The 19,738-nt window shown below is 43.9% G+C and overlaps 1 protein-coding gene across 1 annotated transcript in view; it reads left to right on the top strand.

The window, feature by feature from the left end:
- Positions 1-9,595: 9,595 nt before the first annotated feature.
- ANO6 (anoctamin 6) overlaps positions 9,596-19,738 on the top strand; it is a 138,651-nt gene continuing 128,508 nt past the window's right edge. The window contains exon 1 of the mRNA XM_089674012.1: positions 9,596-9,973. Coding sequence (XP_089530138.1) covers positions 9,907-9,973 — 67 coding nt within the window. The 5' untranslated portion in view covers positions 9,596-9,906. The remainder of the gene's footprint in view (positions 9,974-19,738) is intronic.

A 19,738-nucleotide genomic window follows, 5' to 3' on the forward strand; every position in this document is an offset into this window, starting at 1 on the left:
GTGCATTTTTGGTGCGTTCGGGTGCGTTTTTCCCCTCTTTTTTTTCTTCATCTCAATTAACCATGTCTCACCTGGCCCTTGTTTATAAACGGCCGGACAGGAGCACTGCCAAAGCGGGTTGACATTTCTAAACATCACTCGCATTCACTGCCCGTGCGCGCTCCCTGGGAGCATGCGGCACCGCGATCCGGTGCCCGCTGTGTCCGGAGGACACAGATCGCTGTACAGGACCTCTGTGTGAGGTCCCGAATTATGTGAACACTGATTGGCCTATCAGTGATCACATGAGCAGTAGTAAACAAGATGTCACTTCTTGACATCATTGCTTACTATGTGTGAAATCTGTGAATGATCACAGAGGTCACATGGTACAAGGCCATTCACAACAGCCTTGTACCATGTGACAAGCTGTGACCAATCATAGCTCACACAGTATTTCTCAATGGCTGTAAAAATGCAGCTAGAGAGAGATAGAAATGGTTGCTTTTATAGCCTTTATGGGTGTAAAAGCAATCAGTGTAAAAAAAAGAAAAAAAAAATCTTCATCACCCCCCACAAGTAGTAGAGTGACACCGTACTGCTAGGGTGACAGTATGTTAACCCTCCCCCCCATAAATAATAATATAAAAAAATTAAATAAAAATGTAAAAAGCAATTTTGAAAGATTATAATTTTTGGGTATAAACTAATTTGGGTTTTTTTTTTTTTACTAAAAAGATAGCTGAGTACATTTTGGCCACGATTTATGAAAGATTATTTATTCGCAAAATTTTATAAGAAAAACACTTTTTTTTCAACATTTTTGGACTTTTTCATTTATATAGCAAAAAAATAAAAATCCCAGTGGTGAATAAATACCACCAAAATAAAGTTTTATCTGTCTCAAAAAAATGCTAAAAAATTCATATGGGTACAGTGTTGCATGACCACGCAATTGTCATTCAAAGTGTGATAGCACTGAAAGCTGAAACTTGGCCTGGACAGGAAGGGGGTAAAAGTGTCCAGATTTGAAGTGGTTAAGGACATGTGTGTTCCGGTGTGTTTCTGATGTGTTTTGCTGCATTCCAGATGTGTTCAATACAGAAAAAATGCAACTTGCTCTATTTTTGTTGACTGCACAGGACCGCACTGCACTTGTGTGAACTAGAGCCATTGGAATCCATGTTAAACACTGTCCATGGTTTTTGATACAGAATACAAAATGCACTGGAGTTCTTCTGGAGTGACCCAGACCTAACATCATACACGTTGTTTTAGTTGTATTTTTATAGGGCATACTGATAGGCATGGACTCCAGATTAGCCCAAATTGTCGTTGCTTTATTTCACCAGAGTGAAAGGCAAGGATGAGTGAATCAGTCACAGATAACAGTCCTTTGGGCTAGTCATTTCAGATAAATCCTTACAGATAGTGAATAAAGCAGGCCATACATGTGTCGAATTCCGAATGATTTTTCGATGAAAATCGAAAACATAGTTTGTTCTGTAATCCGATGGTGCCACCAATGATTTTGAAAATCGGTCGTTTTTCACGAATTTTCCAGCATGCCCGATAAACGAAATGGGGAGGAACTATGAAAATCGGCCGGTGCCATTGCCCCCCTAACAAAGCGAAAATCGGCTAGTGCCATTGCCCCACTAACACAATGAAAATCGGCCGATTATATTCTTAGGTCTGATTTTCGAACGAAAAATCGTTCGAAAATCGACCCATGTATGGCTGGCCTAACTCTGACTTTCTTGCCAGCAGCCAGTCAATCAAGGCAAAACGTAAGGCCTCCACACAAGAACCTCAGTATGTAAGACCAGAATGTTAACTATTTGATGGGGATTGTGCTCGGGTCCATTCAGGAGTGCAGGTAGGGGGCAGTAAAACAAAGCGGTTGAGTTGCGGTTTTACCATAACCACCACCCCTCTAACTAGCTATCCGAATGATGGCATGCAGCCATATAGGGCTGTATGCATGCCACAGCAAAAATTACAAAGCATATCACATCGAATGGGAGATGAACATGACCCATGCAAGCCTATGGTGTCACCCCACAATATGATGCACACGATTGCTGCACAGTTGTTCGACATTTACAGGGTTATATCCGCCAGTGAGGAGACATATCGCCTGTTCACTGCCTGTCAAACACCTTCTTAAAAGCAATTAATTGTGGATCACCTTTCAGAAGAGCAACAAGGACTGCTGCACATGTATCCCAACCATGGCACCACTTGACTGGAGTTTGCATGTTCCCTCTGTGCCTGCGTGGGTTTCCTCCTAATACTCTGGTTTCCTCCCACACTCCAAAGACATGCTGGTAGGTTAATTGGATCCTGTCTAAATTGTCCCTAGTATATGTATGTATGAATGTGAGTTAGGGACCTTAGATTGTACACTCCTTGAGGGCAGGGACTGATGGGAATGTACAATATATATGTAAAGTGCTGCGTAAATTGATGGCGCTATATAAGTACCTGTAATAAATAATAAATAAATGTGAATGGCCACTTAGGCCTCATGTACACTGCTGCTCCTTAACATGAGTTTAGGAGATCTTGGCGTTTTTTTTGCCAAAGCCCCTGAACTCAGCTCAATAAAAGCCTATGTATCCATGTACCAGAGTTTAGGAGCAGCAGAGTTTAGGGGCAGTTAAACCTTCCTCTCCAGAATGCAGAAGAATTGCGTTCAGGAGAGGAACGTTTTGGCCAAAAACCGCTAAACATGGCAGAAACGCGTGTAAATTCCTCTAAACACTAGCAGTGTTTAGCGCTTGTGCGTTTATTCATGTCAATGGAAAATACTCTGGCCAATCAAATGAATAAACATCCAAGTGCTGAACACAGCTTAATGCAGTTTTACACGCATTTTTGCTGCGTTTAGCATTTTTCTGCTGCCAGGAGAGTAAAAGGTCTAGGAGAGTTCATGTGTACATGAGGCCTAAGGCAGCCAATCTTTGCTAATTAGCATCAATACCAAGGTCGGAAGATTGGAAAAGGCAAATCAACTAATCAAGCCTTTTTATGGTAGAGACAGATTTCTCTTGATTGAAGAAAGTGGACCAAGCAAAGTGTGCCATGGTTCTTCATTGATTGGTGGGCAAAATGAAACAAACCAAAAAGCCCTTTCATGGCACAAATATCTTTGGGTTGCACAGAGTGTTCCAAGCAAGCTGACAGTCCATACAGAGGTACTGGCAAACAGCTGTAGGACTTGCCTGCTGGAGCCTGACATTGCACCCACTGATCACATGTGCAATGCTTTGCAGACTCCTTTTTCTGTGTATTTATTATATTCTCCTAAACTTAAGCCATTTAGCCAAGTGAACTTAGCCTTCAGGCTGCTTTCACACTGATGCATTTTTACTGTGCTAAAAACACAAATAAAATGCAATCCCTTTAAATCTTATGACACTCTTCACACCACTGCGCTGCGGATCTGGTGTGTTTTAAAAAGTCCTGCAAGGTCTGTTTTCATGTAGCTGCAGGAGACCCAGTGGGGGTTCCCTGTGATAAGCTGTTGGCAGGAAACCCCTTTGAAAGTAATAGGAAGCTGACAGCTCCTGCAGCTATTTGTGGGTGATCACCTGTAATTACTCATGCACCTACATACAATAGATCATCTTTGTCCAGTGATGATCATGTGCAGGAAATTGCTGCATCAGTAATTACATTCGACTGGCCATCTGCATCAGGGACCAATCATCCACAGGCAATTGCTACATGAGCGATTACATGTGATCTTGAAAAGCTGTGAGAACTGTCTTGCCTGCAGCTACTTGCAAATAGTCCCATTTGCAAGTGTGAATGAGACTTTAGAGTGTTACTAAACCCACAACAGTAAAATCAGTCAAGGTATACAGTAAAGCATGCTTGTTATACTCACTGTGGAACCTAAGGGAATAATCTTCTGCATTGTGTAAAAATGCTGTTTGATCCTGTCTTCTCTGATCTTCCCCTTCTTCCAGTGCCTCCCTTTTATCTCTTCATAAGACCTATCATGTGGAGACACGCTGCTCATGCTCAGTTTGGTGTGTATTGCTAGAGAGGTTTTTTTTTTCCTGGGAGAGTGTATGTGGTCAGCACAGGGCCAATCAGCACTGTCCACACAGAGGTCAGGGGTTCTGCATCCTCCTAGAGCAGAAAGAAAACACCTCCTATAAGCTTTAACCAGTGCTCTGCCGAACACTGTTAGAAGTCACAAGACTGCTCTAACTGCTGATGAGAAAAGGTATTTAGCAGTTTATATTTACTAAAATAATTGAATTTCCATGTTCTGTGTACTGTGGGAGACCAGATATAGTAAATGCAGGGTCCTGGGTTTAGTAACACTTTAATGTATTTAAGGCCAGTTCACATCTGTGCCGTGCGCTGAATTTAAGGCGCATTTTACATGTGTTTTAGACAGTGCCGAGACAAGGTCATTTAGTGCCCAGGGCAAATGTGCCAAATTGTGCCCCCCCCCCCCCCAAGATGTTTGAGCGTTATGTGTCAGCAAAAAATCCCCTCCCCCAAAACAAATCAAGCGCTAATCTGCATACTAAGCATAAATCTCCCCTCCTTCCAGTACAAATCTGCCCCCCTGCTGAAATCCCCCCTCCCAGCACAAATCTTTGCCCCCCCATCTCAATCCTCTCTCTCCCCATATGCCCCCATCACAACCCCCCCCCCCCCTAGAAAAAATTTCCCCTTCCTAACACAAATCCTATGTCCTTCAAATTTCCCCTCCTGGCACAAATCCTCTTCCCCCCACTCCAAATCGCCCCTCCCAGCACAAATTCCCTTCCCCCAATCCCCTATCCTAGCACAAATCCCCTTCCCCAAAAAAAACTCCCCTCCTATCACAAATACCCCCTAATCACCACTCTTAGCACCCCCCCCCCCCATCATATTATCTTTTCAAGTACAAACCCCCCCAATTTCCTCTCCTAGGACAATTCTTACCCCCTGCCATTCCCCAAAATCCCCCTTCCAACACAATTCCCCTCCCTCCAATCTCTTTGTGGTCCCCCCCACCTCATAGTACCCACCCCTTGTCCCAGCCCTGGTTTCAGATGTGTTATCATTGAATGCTTTAGAATGTGTGTTTTGATGAAAGCATATGCAGGACTTTTTTTTATTAACACAATATACATAAAACACACACATGCCTTAGGCTCCATTCCATTCAAGAAAAAATATGGGTTCAGTTTACACATCTGTCTTCAGTTCAGTTCAGTCTATGCATCCATTTTTGCATTTGCTTTTTCTTAGTTGTTGCAGAGACCAAACAAAGATTACAGAAGTATGAATAAGAAATTGTATCTATAAAACAGAAGATGGGTATGGAATTCATGTACCCATGTGCATAAAACTCATGTATTTTAGCATGAGCGTAGCCAGCCTCCTTTTGTCTCCTTCTTCCTCTCTTGTCTGTTTATTGTTTCAGGTCAGTGTTGAAGCCTGGTGGCCGGTCCTTTTGTGATTAGCTAGCAAGTGGCAAGCACGGTATACTCAGCTGTATGGTGGAAGCTGGGTTTGGCCATTGACATTAGGTGAGGATGCTGTGGATGAGGAAAGGCATAAACATGTATAATGAAGACGGGCACAACTGATACAGTTTATGCTTTCCTGTGTTTCACAGGAGCGCACATTATTATCTTTCTAATCATCATTAGGAACATCCCGAGAAGGGCTTATGACCCTCGCTTTATACACCTAAGCACTGCTTTCTAAAGTCCAACCCTTTGATATATTTGCCCCCCATGGGTTGCCCCTCGAAATTTGGGGAGATTCCTTTTGGCCCCCTTCTTTTTTCTCTCTTTCTTTTTTTCCCTGAACTGTTGGCTACTTGTTATGATTATTAATTACCGTATTTACCGCTCCATAAGACGCACTTTTTTTCCCCAAAAAAATGGAGAAAATGTCTGTACATTTTATGGAGCAAATATGGAGCAGCCAGTCCAGTATTCTCCCCGTTGCCGCCGCTGTGTTAGAATACCGGGCTGGCCGCTCGCTTTGTGCAACAGAACCTGCAGACCTCCAGCGGTCCTATCTGTTCCTCGGTCCATCGGTGCAAAAACCTGCAAAAACCTGTGCATTTATTATTTTATTTAAGGCTAGGTTCACACTTAAACATGTTGTGGTTGATGCATTTTGGTGCATTTTGCTTTTTTTTTTCACATTTGTAATGCGTTTAAGCATTTTGTGTTTTTGGGGATGTGTTTAATGTTGCTAGGGAGAGGTGTCTGTTGTCATGCAGGAAACATGCCAAAAAATGCAGGTCTATTGAAGTCTATTACACACAAAACAAATCTGGCAAAATAGTCACAATAATATGAAAAACTCAAAGCGCTAATGGCTCGTATCCAGTGAAAATATACAAAACGTCCGTAGCTAACCGCTTAGGTGGCAGCCATCCCAGAGTAAGCCAACTCTATAAGCAGAATGTAGAGAGAAAAAAGAAGAGAAGCGCCTTCTAAGTGCAGTATTTTATAGTTTTAATAAGACACAAATAATAAAAACTCACAATGATGAAGTAGGTAAAAAGTCCACCAGTAAGGTAATGTCTGAAGCCCTCATCTGCGTCCTGCAGGGATCCGTCTGATTGGGTTGATGGCCGCCGTAGGTGGCGAAGCAGGTCCCAGAGCGCTGTGGATGGTAAGGAGTCCCAGGGCACCGCCACCAAAACCAGATCCGGAAGTGTCTGTGACCAGCGTGAACCGCAAGCCGGGCAGACGTGATGTCACACAGGAGGAAGTTCGGCAGAGAGAAGACCCTTGCAAACATCCGCAATGGCTCAAGACGCACAGATGTGAACTGGATCCATAGGAAATCACATTAAAGCGGAGTTCCACCAAGTGGAAGCTCTGCTTATCTGCCTCTCCCCCCCCCTCCGTCACATTTGGCACCTTGGGGGGGGGGTTAGTACCTGGTTTTGACAGTTACCTGCTCCCACTTCTGGCTGTTTGCTGTGGTGAACTGAGCTGAAAGTTCGCCGCCCCCAGTCCCAGAAGACTGCGACCCATTCACAAAGCACAGCATGTGTTGTGCATGCGCAGTAGGAGACCAGCTGTCACTGCCGCTTTCCCTTACCCTAGGTTCACACCTAAGCGCTTTCTGCAGCATTTTGCAGAAATGTAGTATAGTCCATTTAGCATAATTTCCTATGGGACAGGTTCACATCTCTGCGTTTTCACCCGATGCATTTTTTGGAAAGGATAAGGGAGTTTTTTTTAACACAAAACGTTGCATTTTTGGATCTATCGACCTCAATGGGAAAATGGCAGAAAAGCATGTATTGCATTTTTGTTGCATTTTTTTATACGTTTTGCGTTAAATTCTGCCTAGCAACATGAAACATTAAAAAAAAAGAAAAACGCGACAAAATTGCAAGTGCAAAAAGCAACGCAGAAACGCATCAAACGTAACCTGCATATGTGTGAACCTAGACATAGTCAAGATTGAAGAATCAGCTCGGGGTGAGGACACCGCTAGATCCCTGGACAGGTAAGTGCCCTAATATTAAAAGTCAGCAGGTACAGTATTTGTAGCTGCTGACATTTCATTTTTGGAAGGGGGACTCCACTTTAAATGGATTGTAGTATGCTTTTGCAAACTGGAAATCACACTGAAATCTGCATGATTTCCATGAACCTCAGGTAAAAAAAGGTGAACTTATCCTAAACCCAGGACCCTGCATTCACTATATCTGGTCTCCCACAGTACACAGAACATGGAAGTGCAATTATTTTAGTAAATATAAACTGCTAAATACATTTTCTCATCATAAGTTAGAGCAGTCTTGTGACTTCTATCAGTGTACAGCAAAGCACTGGTTAAAGTTAATAGGAGTTTTCTTTCTGCTCTAGGAGGATGTAGAACCCCTGACCTCTCTGTGGACAGTGCTGATTGGCCCTGTGCTGATCAAATGTACTCTCCGAAGAAAAAGAAAAACAAAAACCTCTAGCAATGCACACTAAACTGAGCATGTGCAGTGTCTTCACATGATATTTCTTATCAGGAGATAAGAGGGGGGTACTGGAAGAAGAGCAGGTTTAGAGAAGACAGGATCAAACAGTGTTTTTACACAATGCAGAGGATTAACCGTTTAGGTTCCACAGTGAGTATAACAAGCATACTTTACTGCATACACAGACTGATTTTACTGTTGTGGGTTTATTAATAATTAAGGGCTGGTTCACACAGCCCTTAAGTATTAATAAGGTGTGTTTTTGATGCATTTTTTACGTGTTCCAGTGCGGTTTTTATTTATTTATTACAGGTACTTATATAGAACTGTCAGTTTTATGCAACGCTTTACAACGGACAATCTAACTCACATTCATACATACACATACTAGGGACAATTTAGACAGGATCCAAATAACCAGCAGCATGTCTTTGGAGTGTGGATGGACACCAGAGTACCCAGAAGAAACTCATGCAGGCACAGGGAGAACATGCAAACTCCAGGCAGGTGGTGCCAAGGTTGGGATTCAACCCAACGACCCCAGTACTGCCAGGCAGAATTGCTAACCATTTAGGCACTGTGCTGCCCATTTATGCATTCCAGTTAATTTTTTCCCCTTTTTCTTCAATTCAAATAGTGACATGTGCATTCCAGTGCGTTTTACCACATTTCAGTACAGTTCTGCGCAGAACAAAAATGCAGCATGTTCTACTTTTTTTTTTCTGCAACTGGAACACACAGGAACTGCAAGTCCTGATGTGAGCTACGACATTGACAAAACCATATAACCTACTTTCTGTGCACTTTGGATGCAGAGAAAAAGCAACTGAAACGCATGTAGTGTGAAGTGGCACTTAAGCCACTTGGCATGTGATTTGGCATGTGATTTGCATGCCAGACGACTTACAAATCGTATGCCAAGTTGCACCCTATTGTCCGCTATTAGAGTGGTCATATCGGTGCGGTTCTGACTTGGTCGGAGCCGCACCGATTTCTAGCGTAGTGCATGCACTACTTTTCATGCGGTTTGCATAGACATCTGCGTCAGATGTCTTGCAAATCGCACCTCAAATTGCTAAGTCACCTGACTTTGAAATCGTGCGACTTAGTGAAGTGATTTGAAAATCGTCTTTGATGTGACCGGGGTGTTATACAGTATTTATTCGTATAATTGCATTTCCACGTTCTGTGTCCTGTGGGAGACCAGATATAGGGAATGCAGGGTCCTGGGTTTAGTAACACTTTAAAGTAGTGCATGCAGTGCAGAGGTCTTGCAAATCGCAAGGAAAACGGCAGGTCACTCTATTTTGAAATCACGCGACTTCACTATACGTCGCACAATTTGAAAATCGACTTTGATGTGACCGGGGTGTTGCTTATTCCACCTTTGTGCTGGTGAGATCTACGCACTTTTCTTCCCACACACCTGCTGTGGTTGTTAGGAGGGAGTCTCACTCTTCCAGCTGCAGTGATATGTTTTTAATGACAGGGGATGCAACAGGCAGATCTCCCATGTGAACACGATCAGATTGGTATACTATGACAACCATCCAGCAGCTGACTCCATGTGGAAGTGAAGTGGGACTTTGGTGGGATGTCTATCCCCAATGTGAGCAGTAGAAGAGTTTGCAGCCCTTGGTGTACTTCCTGTGCTGAGCTCCCCCTCCAGCTCCTCGCAGGCTTCTTGTACAGGACTGATCATGTTGTGGTCTATGAAGAATGTGAACTCCTCCTCCAGTCCTGTGTACACCGATCCTCATACAATGTGCGGACACAGATAAGGTGTGGAGTAGCCCCGATCGTCCTCCCAGCCAGTGATCGCGGATCGTACACGGTCCGGACGGAGCCCTCCCATACAGATGACAGAGGAGACAACACCCAGCCTGCCACTTGTCATCGCAGATTGCAGCGGACCGTTCACATCCTGCCCGCTCTACTAGAGATCGTTACTTCCCTGCAGCAGCAGCATGGCTTTCGTCAACGATCAGACGGCCCTGGAGCTGGACGAAGTGTCAGAGGATGGGGAGATGATAGGTGAGCGCTCACCATGTGACAGGCTCTTAGCTGTACCCCCTGTGGGGTGTTCACAAACTTTCAGCTCAGGATGATCTGGAGGGAGGGGCACAGAGCTGATAAAGATCAGGGGATCGTTCAGAAGTCCTTTTATTTTTGCTGAGTTTTTGTTTTTAGCAGTTAGTTTTGAGATCTGAGCCAAGTGTGTTCCAGATCCCCAGGGCTGGCAGAGTAATCCAGGATGGAGGGAGGTTGTTCTTCCCCTTGTGTTGGCCTTCTTACACAAGGATCTGATTAGAGCTAGGGGCCTTACACCCTGCTTGTACAAGAACTCTTCACATCATTTCCTGCCTCCCTCATCACTTAAAGTACAACTAAAGCTGGCCATACACCTACAGATTTCAGGCTGAACAAAAGAAATGTGATTGGAACAGATTGCAGAGAGGAATCCACCCATCCAGGCCATGGTGCTCTGACAGCTGTCAGAATACTCATACAGTGGCTGCTGCTGATTGGCTGCAGGCATTGTTCAAGAGACCGTTTGCAGCCCACTTCATCAACAAAAGTTACATAGTCTGGCTGAAAAAACACAAAAGTCCATCCAGTTCAACCATTTAAAAAAAAAAAAAAAGTTATAATCCTATACCCACAGTTGATCCAGAGGAAGGCAAAACAGCCCAGCAAAGCATGATTTGCTCCTGCAGGGAAAAAAATTCCTTCCTGATCCCCCGAGAGGCAATCGGATATTCCCTGGATAAACTTTACCTATAAATGTTATATCCAGTTATATTCTGTGTATCTAAGAAAGAATCCAGGCTTTTTTAAAGCAATCCACTGTGCTGGCCAGAACTATTGAGGGAGTCTATTCCACATTTTCACAGCTCTTACTGTGAAGAAACCTTTCCGTGTTTGGGGATTAAATTTCTTTTCCTCCAGACATAAAGAGTGCCCCCTTGTCCTCTGTGATGACCTCAGGGTGAATAGCTCTACACCGAGTTCACTATATGACCCACTGATGTATTTATACATGTTGATCGTATCCCCCCTTAATCTCCTCTTCTCAAGAGAGAATAAATTCAGTAAAGTTGAGTTATTGACTCTTCCTGAGCTGGCAGACCCACACATACTGTTAGAATTTCAGATCTGTATCATTCACATTGGAATTGTTGAATCTGTATTTAAAGTGTTACAAACCCAGGATCCTGCATTCACTCTATCTCAGTGGTGGCAAACCTATGGCACGTGTGCCGCAGCGCTTTCTCTGTCGACAGGTGAGCCAAGTCGTCCCAGCAGCCGAGCATCAGATAACAGAGCACATAGGGGCCATGTGCATGCTCGGAAAGGAGTAGTGAGCCGCTACTCATTAGCTGCGACTCGTCTGAGCTTTCGCACAAACAGTCAGTGCGCTGCCAAAGATATATATATTGGACTGGCTGTGAGTTTTAATACATTTGTTTTTATTAAAACAAGATTTTAGCGTGTGCGGGTGGTCAGTGGAACGTGGCCCCCTTGTGCGGGTGGTCAGTGGAACGTGGCCCCCTTGTGCGGGTGGTCAGTGGAACGTGGCCCCCTTGTGCGGGTGGTCAGTGGAACGTGGCCCCCTTGTGCGGGTGGTCAGTGGAACGTGGCCCCCTTGTGCGGGTGGTCAGTGGAACGTGGCCCCCTTGTGCGGGTGGTCAGTGGAACGTGGCCCCCTTGTGCGGGTGGTCAGTGGAACGTGGCCCCCTTGTGCGGGTGGTCAGTGGAACGTGGCCCCCTTGTGCGGGTGGTCAGTGGAACGTGGCCCCCTTGTGCGGGTGGTCAGTGGAACGTGGCCCCCTTGTGCGGGTGGTCAGTGGAACGTGGCCCCCTTGTGCTGGTGGGCAGTGGATCGTTGCCCCCTTGTGCTGGTGGGCAGTGGAACGTTGGCCCTGTGCTGATGACATGCACCCTGCCAAAGTAAAAAAAAAAAAAAAACCTCTAGCAATACACACTAAACTGAGCATGTGCAGAGTGACTCCTAGAGCTCTGTGCTATCAACAGATGGGTTGGGGACAGTAGAAGAAGGGGAGGATCAGAGAAGTCAGGATCAAACAGCCTTTTTACACAATGCAGAGGATTAACCCCTTAGGTTCCAGAGTGTAACAAGTATGCTTTGCTGCATATACAGACTGATTTTTTACTGTTGTGGGTTTAGTAACTTTTTACTAAATGCATATAGATGTATATAATGCTTTTTCAGTGGTGCCATTCACACTAAAGCCTGGTACACACGAGAGCATTGGATAGGGAAAATAAAAACCTTTTCAGAGCGATCGTCCAGTAATCTAATTGTTAGTAGACAGCTTTCAAGAGCCGATCATGACAGTTCATGTGAAAATATCCAAAGGGAAAAAGCACAAAACCATTTCATGTAAGGGAATAAAACAAACAATTTTCCTGTAATTAGTATTGTGTTTATACGGAAAAAATCCAAGACTGTGCATGCTCAGAAATTAAAGAATACGTTACAATACATTACATCACTTCCAAATTTTGTATTCTGTTTTATGAGTTTTTGTAACTTTAGTAACCTCCCTTATTTTCCATATGAGACTAGCATGGAAAAAAAAAAACAGACGATCAATCATCTGCTATTCTCATTGTGTGTATGAGGCCTAAGCGTTTGCCTGTGTTAGGTGCCGGCAGTTTAGCTGCATCTAGAGAAAATAGAATTCTGTGCATCCATGATCCAATTACATGCTAAACACATGTAAACGTGGCTAAAGCAGGAACATCAAAACGCAGTTTAGGCCTCATGCACACAGGGCGTTTTTTGCAGCCACTTTTAGGGGTGTTGGGCGTTTTTTCTTTTTTCTTTTTTTTACTGCTTCCAAACGGCCCTCCATGTTATCCTATGAGTCCATGCACACATTAACTTTTAGTAGCAGTAGCGTTTAACAGCAGGAACTAAAACCCAGGGTCAGTGTGTCCAGGAGCATCGGCGTTTTGGCAGAAAACACATATAAACGCCCCTAAATGCCAAACATTATTTGCACAGCGGTTTTTCGAATGCAAATGTGTTGGAAAAAATACACTTTAATGAATTTTGGTGAACACAAACACAATATAATACCCAATTGTTTGGTATGATATTATACTAAGTAAATAGATATCTAACATGCCACGCTTTAAAATTGCGTATACCAATGGAATGGCGCCAAATTACGGTACTTTTTTTTTTTGTACTAGTTATGACGGCGATCAGCGTCTTTATAGTGGGACTGCGGCGGGCATTCTGACACTGGGGGGAACTGACTTGGTGTCACTGACATCCCCAGTGACACCAATACAGTGATCAGTGCTAGTAAAAAGCACTGACACTGTACTAATGACACTGGGCAGGAAGGGGTTAACATCTAGGGTGATCAAAGGGTTAACTGTGTGCTGTGTGTACTTCACTGTAAGCACACTGCTTTGTATGACTCTGCCGGCGAGTAATCACCGGCCGGGACCCGGTGATTGACAGCCAAGGCTGCGAATGGTGGTGTGGGTAGGGCAGGCGCCCCCTACCCGGAACTGCAAAGTCACATGTGTATATATACATGATTTTGCGCATCCGTACCGCCCTGTAGCAGTATTTCTGCTGTAGGGCGGTGCGGAACTGGCTAGAGACACCACAACATAACACAGAGGGGTGTGCTTTTTCTGTAGTCCTTAGGAACCATTGTAAACAATAACAGGCAGCACAGGCAGAGAGTATTGGAAGGTCACAAGATTTCTGGCAGGATTAAGGCCCCATTTACATGTGGGAGACCCAGGGATGTTCACTGTGATTAGCTGTAGTCAGAAAACCCCAGTGAAAGCTGTCTTTGTCCAGGGCCGATCATCCACAGGTAATCATTGCATGGGCAATTACATGCAATCATCTGCAAAAATCAGCTTCCCGTTGCTTTCAAAGGGGTTTCCCACCCACATCTAATCAAGGGAAATCCTTCTGGGTCTCCTGCAGCTAATTATAAACTGCCCCATTCACAAGTGGGGGGCCTTAGGTAGACCTAAAGACACAACTTTTTTTATTTTTTTTTATTTTGGATAGAGTAAGAAAGGGGGGGGGGCGATTTTAACTCCTGTCAGGTTTTTTTCTGTTTTTGTTTTTTTTTTTTGGTTTTTTTTGCCTTCTGTGTCCATATTGGGGAGATTTCCCTTCACTTCCTGTTTTATAGCCAAAACAGAAAGTAAAAGGTTATCCCAACAAGGTGAGGAATTACCTGGTTGTCACCAGAACTCTATTTTTTGCTCTTGTGACAATGCAAAATTTGGGATTTTGTTTCACTTTCAGTGATAACTGAAAATAGGTCAAATACAATTCCTTGAAAAACTATTCATACCCCTTTGAAATTTTCCATATTTTGCCATGTTACAACCAAAAACGAAAATGTGTTTTATTGGGATTTTATGTGATAGACCAGTGGTCGGCAAGCCGCGGCTCGCGAGCCACATGCGGCTCTTTACAAGCTTAAATGCGGCTCTTCTGTGTGCCGGGCGCCCGCTCCCCTCCCTCCTCTGCCTCCCCTCCCTCCCCTCGGACGGGCGTGTGCCGGGCGGCCGCCCCCTCACCTCCCCTCCCCTCCCTCCTCTTGGACGGCCGCCCGCTCCCCTCCCTCCTCTCGGGCGGCCGCCCCAAAAGTCAGGACTCTGCAGCTGTCAGGATGTAGGCGGGGCAGCCAGGATCTAGGCGGGGCAGCGTGACGAACTCCTCTCACAGTCCGCCCTGAAGACCAGAACGGCGCGGGAAGCACGGCGAGAGGAACGCGCGGAGCAAAGGTAAGTGAATTGACACAGGGGGGACTTACTATATGGGGGATGAATTACTATATGGGGGACTTACTATATGGGGGGGACTTACTATATGGGGGGGGGACTTACTATATGGGGGATGAATTACTATATGGGGGACTTACTATATGGGGGGGGACTTACTATATGGGGGACTTACTATATGGGGGACTTACTATATGGGGGACTTACTATATGGGGGATGAATTACTATATGGGAGATGAATTACTATATGGGAGATGAATTACTATGGGGGGGATGAATTACTATGGGGGATGAATTACTATGGGGGATGAATTACTATATGGGGGATGAATTGCTATATGGGGGATGAATTGCTATATGGGGGATGAATTACTATATGGGGGATGAATTACTATATGGGGGATGAATTACTATGGGGGATGAATTACTATGGGGGGGATGAATTACTATGGGGGGGATGAATTACTATATGGGGGATGAATTACTATGGGGGATGAATTACTATGGGGGGATGAATTACTATGGGGGGATGAATTACTATGGGGGATGAATTACTATATGGGGGATGAATTACTATGGGGGGATGAATTACTATGGGGGATGAATTACTATATGGGGGATGAATTACTATGGGGGATGAATTACTATGGGGGATGACTTACTATGGGGGATGACTTACTATGGGGGATGAATTGCTATATGGGGGATGAATTGCTATATGGGGGATGAATTGCTATATGGGGGATGAATTACTCTATGGGGGATGAATTACTCTATGGGGGATGAATTACTCTATGGGAGATGTATTTTCATTTTTAAAAATGTGGCTCTCAAAATACATTTCAATCGTGGTTTTGGCGAGATTTGGCTCAGTTGAAAAAAAAGGTTGCCCACCACTGTGATAGACCAACACAAAGTGGCACATAATTGTGAAGTGGAAGCAAGATGATAAATGGGTTTTTACATTTATGCAACTTTCTTTCCTTCAACCATGGGTTTGATTTCCCCCCCATCAACACTGACTGATCCCTCCCACTGCACTATTGTATTCTGACAGCTGGATGTTTCCTTGCCGTCAGAAAACAATGATCACTTCCAATGGCTATAGCCAGAAGCAGTGATCGAACAAAAAAACAAAACAAAAACAGGCTGCTGGTAATGAAATCGATGTCATAGATCGACTTCAGTGCAACCAGCTTGCCCATAGATGGACTAAAATTCATCTAAACTGGCCAAATTTCGATCAGTCTATGGTAGAAGGTGGTTGTAAAGGCAAAAGGTGTTTTTTTTTTTTTTTTTTTTTTTGCCAATGCATTAAGGTAAAAACCTTGTGTGCTGCGCCCCCTTATACTCATCTGAGCCCGATGTCGATTCAGCAATGCGCCTGAGTGCAGCATCTCTGCTCTCTCTCTCACTGGCTCAGAGGTAGCAGTGGGAACCATTAGCAGGGGGTGGGGCTGAGCTACACTGTGTGTGTCAACACACAGAGCGTGGCTCGGGAGTGAGCTTGCATGAGTGCCCCCATAGCAAGCAGCTTATTATGGGGTCACTTGGAATAGGCAGAGGCATGAGTGCCAGCGGAAAACTTGAGAAGAAGAGGATCGGGGCTGTTCTGTGCAAAACCATTACACAGAGCAGGTAAGTATAACATGTCTGTTTTAAAAAAAAAAAATCAATTTACAGTCGTATACTTTTGGTATACTTTTAACAGTTGCTTTAGATATAACAAAAAGCTTTCAATGGAAAATAACAGATCATATAAGACCTTCATTGTTTGTTTGGTACAGTGTCCAGACAATGAGAATTCAGTAAAGCACTGTGCAGGATTCTGAATCACTGCTGCAAGTTTCCATAGCTTTGCCAAAACGTACAGCAGATTCAGGAAGTTCTTAAATCATCACATTCAAAAAGAACTGGCCCCAATTCAGAGATTACGAAACTGGAGGTGAGCAGGGCCCTTGACCCCCTCGTGTTTTGTTTTGTTACTGTATTGTCTCATGTTCTGTCCCCCACTATATTGTACAGCGCTGAGCAAACCTTTTACTGCTATATAAATACTGTATAATAATAATAATAATATAGTGGAACTTGGCCTTCAATGCAAAACATTTTAGCGGGTAGCTTTTTATTGCGGAAGCTATATCTACTGCAAAATGTCATCTCTACTGCTTCACAGGGAGATAAAAACCGGCATATCCCACTGACAGGAGAGAGATCTGTGTTGATTACAAATACAGATCTCTCTCCGCTCACTCGTTCAGCCAATCGCTGGGTCCCGGCCATGAATTGCTGGCAGGGACCCGATGCGTGATATGTAAGTGAGCCAGTGACAGTGCTGGAAAAGCAGAATTGCATATACAGTGGGGATCGAAAGTTTGGGCACCCCAGCTAAAAATTTGTATTAATGTACATAAAGAAGCCAAGGAAAGATGGAAAAATCTCCAAAAGGCATCAAATTACAGATTAGACATCTTATAATATGTCAACAAAAGTTAGATTTTATTTCCATCATTTACACTTTCAAAATAACAGAAAACAAAAAAATGCCGTCTGCAAAAGTTTGGGCACCCTGCAGAGTTAATATCTTGTACTGCCCCCTTTGGCAAGTATCACAGCTTGTAAGCGCTTTTTTTAGCCAGCCAGGAGTCTTTCAATTCTTGTTTGAGGTATCTTTGCCCATTCTTCCTTACAAAAGTCTTCCAGTTCTTTGAGATTTCTGGGCTGTCTGTCACGCACTGCTCTTTTAAGGTCTATCCATAGATTTTCAATTATGTTGAGGTCATGAGATTGTGAAGGCCATGGCAAAACCTTCAGTTTACGCCTCTTGATGTAATCCCCCGTGGATTTCGAGGTGTGTTTAGGATCATTATCCATTTGTAGAAGCCATCCTCTCTTTAACTTCAGCTTTTTCACAGATGGCATCAAGTTACCATCTAAAATTTGCTGAAATTTTATTGAATCCATTTTTCCTTCTACTCGTGAGATGTTCCCTGTGCCACTGGCTGCAACACAACCCTAAAGCATGATTGATCCAACCCCATGCTTAACAGTTGGACAGAGGTTCTTTTCATTCAATTCTGTGCCCCTTCTTCCTCAAATGTACCTTTGCTCATTTCGGCCAAAAAGTTCAATTTTAACCTCATCGGTCCACAGAACTTGTTTCCAAAATGCATCAGGCTTGTCTATATGTTCATTTGCAAAGTTCAAACGATGATTTTTGTGGTGAGGACGTAGAAGAGGTTTTCTTCTGATGACTCTTCCATGAAGACCATATTTGTACAAGTATCTCTTTATAGTGGAATAGTGTACCACAACTCCAGTGTCTGCCAGATCTTTGTGGAGGGATCGTGCAGTCAAACGTGGGTTTTGAATTGTTTTTCTCACAATCCTGCGAGCGGTTCTGTCTGATATTTTTCTTGGTCTTCCAGATCTTGCTTTAACTTCCACTGTTCCTGATGACTGCCATTTCTTAATTACATTCCGAACAGAGGATATTGACATATGAAAACACTTTGCTATCTTCTTATAGCCTTCTCCAGCTTTGTGAGCGTCAACTATTTTCAGTTTCAGTTTTCTAGACAACTGCTTAGAAGAACCCATGATGCTGATTGTTGGGGCAAGGTCATATGAGTCTGGGCATTTAAAACCTTTGAGATTGACATCACCTGGTCTTCCCAGACGATGATTGAGAACAATCCATGACACTGGCAGGTCTCAGCTTTGCAAAGGGGGCAGTGCATGCTATAAATTCTGCAGGGTGCCCAAACTTTTGCAGATGCCATTTTTTTGTTTTCTGTTATTTTGAAAGTGTAAATGATGGAAATAAAATCTAACTTTTGTTGACATATTATAAACTTTCGATCCCCACTGTATATACGTGATTCTGCAGAGCGGCCGCCCTGTAGCAGTAAAGCTACAATGGTTAATGACAAATGTAGATAACAAATGTAATAGTATTGGAAAAATAGAACAAGAAACTTGGCTATAGATGCCTATTGTGAAGGGGTCGCGCCCATTTCCTGCTTGGCAGATGATCCAACCAGACGTGTGTATGAAGGAGCTCTGATGAGAGACTAATGTATTCCAAGTCTTGGCTGTGGTACATACAGGAGTAATTGGTATTATTGATCAGTCGTAACCCATGAAGTAGCATTGCCTTTTAAAGTGGAACTTCACTGCATCTGAGCACTATAAATCAAAAACCCTATTTAATTCTGCATTTCTGGCTGTGGCCATCTTGAGTAAGGGCAGATGATTCATGCAACATTTACTTCCTGCAATTCATTTGCCCTTAGTTCAGGCATGCAGGTAAGAGGGTGTGCTTAGCTGGGAAAGCTCCTCTTCCTATCCTGAGGATTCATGGGATGAATTACATCACTTGTCTAGGCATGGAAACCAGGAAGTAACTGAAGAAATGTTTAAATCAAGCAAATATGATATATTTTCCTATCTAATTATCTATATATATCACTTGTTACCGCCCTATAGCAGATATACTACTACAGGGTGGCGGCTCTGCGCAAAATCACATGTGTATATATACGTGATTTTGCAGTTCCAGGTAGGGGTGCGTGCGCCGCCCTACCCGCGCTGCCATTGGTATCAGCGGATGTCAATCACTGGGTCCCAGATGCCAATTCTTCGACAGCACTCTAATCTCCGCTAAAGCTCAGAGGGGAGAGAGCTGTGTGTAAACACAGATTTCTCTCCTGTCACCATGGACATGCTGCTTTCTCTCTCTCTACACAGTGGAGAAACAGAAAGTAGCATGTCTTCCTAGTAAAACAGCACACAGTGTAAGCACACACAACACACAGTTAACCCTTTGATCACCCCAGATGTTAACCCTTTCCTGCCCAGTGTCATTAGTACAATGCGAGTACTTTTATTAGCACTGATCACTGTATTAGTGTCACTTGGGATGTCAGTGGCCATTAGTCAGTTCCCCTTAGTGTCAGGATGCCTGCTGCAGTCCCACTATAAGTCGCTGATCACCGGCATTA

This window comes from Staurois parvus, unplaced genomic scaffold, assembly GCF_062004578.1.
Source record: "Staurois parvus isolate SC_StPar_1 unplaced genomic scaffold, SC_StPar_1.0 ptg000147l, whole genome shotgun sequence".
Classification (NCBI taxonomy): domain Eukaryota; kingdom Metazoa; phylum Chordata; class Amphibia; order Anura; family Ranidae; genus Staurois; species Staurois parvus.